General features: G+C 41.2%; 1 protein-coding gene across 1 annotated transcript; it reads right to left on the bottom strand.

The window, feature by feature from the left end:
• Nucleotides 1–239: 239 nt before the first annotated feature.
• Nucleotides 240–1,453, bottom strand: LOC132177676 (cytochrome P450 714C2-like). Its single transcript, XM_059590436.1, has 3 exons — nt 1,214–1,453; nt 758–1,141; nt 240–659 (listed from the first exon to the last, which is right to left on the bottom strand). Exons 1-3 carry the CDS (start codon nt 1,451–1,453, stop codon nt 240–242), a joined length of 1,044 nt encoding a protein of 347 aa, XP_059446419.1.
• Between the last annotated feature and the right edge of the window lie 5,263 nt (nt 1,454–6,716).

Here is a 6,716-nt window from a genome sequence, read left to right as displayed (position 1 = left end):
TTACTAAATGAGGATTACCTTTTCTTAATATTGAGATTGTCTTTTTTTAAGAGGATCCAAGGCCCCAATCAAACACATTGTTTTAAGGATAAAACAGAGCATGCCTTTTATGCATTACATGTAACATGTAACATGTAACGAGTTTAAGCACAAAATTTCATGAAACCATTATTAATAATTACATCAATAAATAAGATTAACTGTCCAAAGAACCAATTATCAGCCGGTAGGCTTATTGTTCACAGCCTCTTAATAAGGAGATCGACACCATTTTCAGGTTCTATAACCAACCTCATTGCTGGGGAATGCCTATATTTTGGTGACATGGAGAATGAGAAGTTGGAGATAATTAGAGCTAAAAGAATTTTGAGCTCTGCCATGGCAAAGTTCTGCCCCAAACACGTACGCGGACCAACTCCAAAAGGCATGTAGACATAAGGGAGCTTGCATGCACCACTGGCTCCATTGCTCTCAGGGTTAAACTCACTGGCATCGGGTCCCCAAATATCAAGGTCTTGGTGCAAGGTAACCATCAAGGTCCAGACATCGACACCTTTAGGAGCTTGAATATCTCCGAATTTCAAGTCTTCTAATGCCTCCCTGGACACCACTGGCACCGGAGGATAAAGTCGCAATGATTCGTGAATTACCATTGTCAACTGTCATGGGTTAAAGGTAAAGCTAAGTAAGTCGTTGACAATATGATGCCCCTTCTATCTATATATCAATGAAAATAGAAAGAGAATGCTACACTTGCTATTTTCATCTTACGAACCGTGTCAGCATCAGACATTTGACCCCCACAAACTTCTACCACCTCAGCACGAACTCTGGCTTGCCACTCTGGTTTTGAGGCCAGCAACATCAATGTCCACGTGGCAGAGACAGCAGTAGTCTCGTACCCAGCTAAGTATATGTTCTTGCAATTGTCTACAATGAATCGGTCTGTCTCATGTTGGGAAAATCCACTGTTGGTGGCAGCTTCAAGAATCATGTGTAACAAATCATAATTCCCTGATGTTGCTTCCTTTCTTTCCTTGGCTACCTTGAGAATCAAAGCGCGGACATCTTTTTCCAGCTTCCATGTTTCTCTATTACTCTTTGTTGGAAGATATCTGATTGATTGCAACACAAACAACCCCTTTTTATCAAAAAACAACCTTTTTATGTGATGGTAGACATAAAGTGATTTTGGGTGGGGAAAAGATGAAACCTCATTCCAGGAATGCCATTGGATAAAATCTTTTTTAGACATATGCTCTTGAAGTGCTCGAAGCTTTAAAAATATCTCCTCCCCTTTGGCATAGTTGGTCCCGAAACAGGCTCTTGAAATTACATCCCCGGAAAAGCTTCTAATATATTCATCAATGTTTACATCTGCAACTCCACCCTCACTTTCTCTCCTCCATGAATTCACCACTGCCATCAAGGAATCCACCATTATGTTCATCATGCCCTACAGAACGTACAAAGGAGTTGAATACTACCCTCTACGACTTTTAATAAGTATTTAATTTAGGATTAACCCTTTTCTCATTCAATAAAGATATTCTCGTAAACGAATTTTATGAAACAATTGTGATCTCTCCTACCCGATGTTAAGGAAGGAGATCAATGGCATTCCGAGGGCGATCGATCGCAATCACTTAAGCGCTCAATCGCAGTACCAGATAGTACCAGAACACAATACCATCCCGAGAGCGATCAAGACTTAAGCCCTCGATCGCAGTATCAGAGAGTACCAAAGCGCAATACCATCCCGAGGGTGCTCGAGCGCAATCACTAGAGCGCTCGAGTGTAGTGCTAGAGCACAACCAGTCACTGTAAACTTCCTGTTAGAATATTATGAATCTTTGCTTGGTCCCTACTCTTGCCTTGGTTGCCAAGTTACTTGGTCCCTACTCTTGGCTTGGTTGCCAAGTTAATTTCCTTATAGAGATTGTTTTCTTGCAAGTTAATTTATTCTGTAATTATTGTAATTATTGTATTTCCTTTCTTTTAAGGCCTCATTCAACTATAAATAGGTCATTCCATTGTACAATTGAAATCACATCAGAAATACAAATTTCTTCTCCACAATTATCTTTCTGTTGTCTTTTTCTACATGGTATCAAAGCAACCGTTTTCTTGGTGCCTCTTTTAAGCCTCCGTTTTTCGTCCGTACAATTTTCTTGTTTTTCCGTTTGAGCGTTCTTTTTGGTGGTTCTTTCTATTTCAACAATACACCAAACGCTTGTTGCGGTTATTTTTTATTTTTATTTTTGTATGTGACGGAAGTTGTAGAGGTCTTGTTGTTCAAAATCGGAATATTTGTGCACCATAGCTGCTGTGCGCACGCCACACCAGATCGCTCCCTGAGGTTGCACCTGCACCTTCGCCACACCAGATTACTACCCACAGGTTTATTTATTTAATATTTTTTTTTTTTCGAGAAAAAAAAAATGTCTACCAATCTTGATAATATTGTCCGTCCCATTGACAATATTTTAGATGGTTCCAATTATATGTTGTGGGCTCAAAATATGGAAGTTTTTTTGAGAGGTAGGAGATTATGGCGTTATATTTGTGGAGAAACTGTTGCACCCACACAAAAAGAAGGTGAGTCAGCCGACAAATTTGCCAGTCGATTTGAAGATTGGGATAGTGCAAATTATCGTATTATTTCTTGGTTTATCAATACTTCAGTTCCTTCCATCCATAGTTTACTCCCCAAGCTTGGGAATGCAAAGGCTGCCTGGGAGTTTTTAGCAAAACGATACAATGGTACTTATGATGCCTCACTTGAGTTTCAGATTGAAACTAAACTTTATCAGACACGTCAGGAGCCAGGTCAGTCTATTGCTGATTTTTATTCTCAAACTAATAGTCTTTGGGAGCAATTATCTGCTGCAGATCCTCAACTGAAGCATCCTGAAGATGTAGAAATATTTGCAAAGTATCGGGATCGTCGGAAGTTTATGCATTTTATGATGGCTCTTCGTGCGGATTTTGAACCCACTCGGGCTTCTCTCTTACACCGCAATCCTCTTCCCACATTGGAAGCTGCTGTAGCAGAACTTATTTCTGAAGAGACTCGACGGTCCACTATGCACTTGCAATCTCCAGATATGGCTGTCGCTGCTACACATCAGAGTGTTCCTAAATTTCCTCCTAGACGATCCACACCACCGTCTTCCTCCATGAAGTTAATTTGCAACTATTGCAAACAACATGGTCACTCTATTGCTAATTGCTATAAGCTCCAAAACAGACGTCAGTCACGAGCTCCTTTCCAACAAACAGCCGCAGTTGTTTCATCTGGTTCCTCTGCACCTGCATCTTACACTGAGAACCAATCTCAATCCTCTGCTCTCACTGCATCTGACGTTGAGGCACTAATCCATCAGGTTCTGTCTCGTTCCTCTACTGCCTTGTCCGTCACATCAGGTAAAAATTCATGGTTCATCGACTCTGCTTGTTGTAATCATATGACCCATGACCCCACCTTATTTTCCCAAAAGTCTGCCCTTTCTCCCAACCCTGTCATTTATACTGCTGATGGTTCTAGGTTACCTGTTAGTCACAGTGGGTCTATTTCTTCACCTAATTTGTCTATTGATAACACATATCTTGTTCCCCAATTGTCATTAAATCTTCTTTCAGTTGGCCAACTTTGTGAACTAGGTTTGGAGTTGACATTTTCTAACAGGGGTGTTGATGTGCAGGATCCACAGACGGGTCAACTAATTGGGACCGGCCGTAAGATTGGACGTCTTTTTGAGCTTTCATTCTTACAAACTCCTACTCACTTAGCTGCTGCTGTCAAAACACTCACTGCTTCTTCCAACTTATGGCATTCACGTTTGGGTCATGCCTCTCTACCACGTGTCCAACTTCTTGCATCTCAAGGTCATATAGGATCAGTAGATGTAAAATCTTTTGATTGTGTTTCTTGTCATCTTGGCAAACAAACACATTTATCTTTTAATAAAAGTGAGTCTTCATCTTCTGCACCATTTGATTTAGTTCATTCTGATATTTGGGGCCCTGCCCCTGTTCCCACTGAGGGGGGATCTCGCTATTTTGTTATTTTTCTTGATGATTATTCTCGTTATACTTGGATATATTTATTACAGCATCGCTCTGAACTCACTCAAGTTTATCAAAATTTTCATCAAATGGTACAAACCCAATTTTCTCGTACCATCAAAATTTTTTGTTCAGATAATGCTATGGAATATAATGAGAAATCTTTTCAAAATTTTTTAAAACAAAATGGGACCCTCTCTCATCGTTCTTGTCCTTACACTTCTAGCAAAATGGGCGTGCAGAACGCAAACATCGTCACATCTTAGACACTGTAAGAGCTCTTCTCATCTCTGCCTCACTTCCTGAACGCTTTTGGGGTGAGGCTGCTCTCACTGCTATTTACACAATTAATCGTGTGCCTTCCCCGACTATTCACAACCAAACTCCTTATGAGCGCTTGTATGGTAGCACACCTAACTATTCTTTGCTTCGCGTCTTTGGTTGTATCTGTTTTGTCACTCTTCCTCCACATGAGCGTACTAAACTTGAATCCCGCTCTCGCTTGTGTTGCTTCCTTAGTTATGGCATCACTCAAAAAGGTTATTGCTGCTATGACCCCATTGCCCAACGACTTAGGATCTCTCGCCATGTGGAGTTCTGGGAACATAAAATGTTCACCAGTCAAATGCCTTTTTCCGCATTCTTCCTCTGCATATTCTCCCGTCTTCACTGACCCCTCTATTGTCTTATTTCCTGGATCATCTGCAGATAACTCAAGCTCATTGGACGAACCTTCTACGGCTGCTTCTAATTTGTCTGATTCGACTACGGATCCTCCTGCTATATCACACACTCCCGAGCCTTCTCCTGAACTTCGTCGCTCCGATAGGGTAAGAGCACCACCTGCCCATCTCCATGATTATCATTGTTTTTCTGTTCTTGCTACTCTTCACGAACCTCACTCTTATCGTGAGGCTAGTGCTGACCCTCTTTGGCAGAAAGCTATGTCTGATGAACTAGATGCCCTTTCTAAAACTCATACATGGGACTTGGTGGATTTGCCTCCTGGGAAGTTTGCAGTGGGATGTAAGTGGGTTTCTAAAATTAAAACTCGTGCAGATGGATTTGTGGAACGCTATAAGGCTCGTCTTGTTGCGAAAGGATTTGCTCAGGAGTATGGTATTGACTATGAGGAGACTTTTGCTCTTGTTGCTAGACTGACCTCTGTTAGATCCTTACTTGCAGTTGCTGCTGTTCGGCATTGGCAGTTATTTCAGATGGATGTTAAAAATGCATTCCTCAATGGTGATCTTACAGAAGAAGTCTATATGCACCCTCCACCTGGCTATCACCATCCGCCACACAAAGTTTGTAGACTCCGTCGGGCACTTTACGGTCTCAAGCAGGCTCCTCGTGCTTGGTTTGCCAAGTTCAATTCTGTGGTTGCTCAACAAGGCTTTGTTTCTAGTTCTTATGACTCAGCTCTCTTTCTTCGGACTACTGATAATGGTACTATCCTTATCCTTCTTTATGTAGATGATATGATTATTACTGGTGATGATATTTCAGGCATCCGTGCTCTTCAATCCTTCCTTAGCCAAAATTTTGAAATGAAGGACTTAGGAACACTTAGCTACTTCCTTGGTCTTGAGGTTACCTCGAGTAATGATGGTTATTATCTCTCTCAAGCCAAATATGCATCTGATCTACTTTCCCGAGCAGGTCTGACAGACAGTAAAACAGCGAGCAGCCCCCTTGAGACCAATGTCAAACTTCTAGCCACGGATGGTGAGCCTTTATCCGATGTTACTCTCTACAGGCAGCTAGGAGGTAGTCTTATTTATCTTACTGTTACACGACCTGATATTGCCTATGCTGTTCATTTGGTGAGTCAATTTATGAGTGCACCTCGATCTACTCATTATGCTGCTGTTCTTCGCATTTTGCGCTATGTCAAGGGCACTATGTTTCATGGTATTCATTTCTCTTCTCATTCATCTCTTGAGCTCCGAGCCTACTCTAATGCTGATTGGGCTGGTGATCCTACTGATCGTCGCTCTACCACTAGATAATGTTTCCTACTTGGAACTTCTCTAATTTCGTGGCGCAGTAAGAAACAATCTGTTGTTGCTCGATCTAGTACTGAAGCTGAGTATCGTGCTCTTGCTGACACTACATCTGAACTTCGCTGGTTACGATGGCTTTTGTCCGACATGGGTGTTTCTCAGTCCACTAGTTCCCCTATTTATTGTGACAATCGGAGTGCTATACAGATTGCTCATAATGATGTTTTCCATGAGCGCACAAAACATATCGAGATTGATTGTCATTTCATTCGCCATCATCTTCAGCAAGGTATTTTGCATCTTCATTCCGTCACCTCTGCAGATCAATTGGCTGACATCTTTACTAAATCTCATCCATCTGGACGACTCACTGATCTTATCTCCAAACTCAAGTTGGCTTCGCCCCCTAGAGTTTGAGGGGGGATGTTAAAATATTATGAATCTTTGCTTGGTCCCTACTCTTGCCTTGGTTGCCAAGTTAATTTCTTTATAGAGATTGTTTTCTTGCAAGTTAATTTATTCTGTAATTATTGTATTATTTTGTAATTATTGTATTTCTTTTCTTTTAGGGCCTCATTCAACTATAAATAGGTCATTCCATTGTACAGTTGAAAATACATCAGAAATACAAATTTCTTCTCC

This window comes from Corylus avellana, chromosome ca1 (assembly GCF_901000735.1).
Source record: "Corylus avellana chromosome ca1, CavTom2PMs-1.0".
Lineage (NCBI taxonomy): Eukaryota > Viridiplantae > Streptophyta > Magnoliopsida > Fagales > Betulaceae > Corylus > Corylus avellana.
The sequence above is the reverse complement of the archived record's forward strand: the minus strand, read 5'-3'. Positions and strand labels throughout refer to the sequence as shown.

Bases quoted from the DNA above. Each gene is read 5' to 3' on its own strand.
- LOC132177676 (XM_059590436.1), bottom strand. From the start codon at position 1,453: ATGATGAACATAATGGTGGATTCCTTGATGGCAGTGGTGAATTCATGG. The intron at 1,142-1,213 runs GTTTCATCTTTT...TTTGATAAAAAG, and splicing joins AATGGCATTCCTGGAATGAG to GGGTTGTTTGTGTTGCAATC. The intron at 660-757 runs GCAAGTGTAGCA...AACCCATGACAG, and splicing joins CGGTTCGTAAGATGAAAATA to TTGACAATGGTAATTCACGA.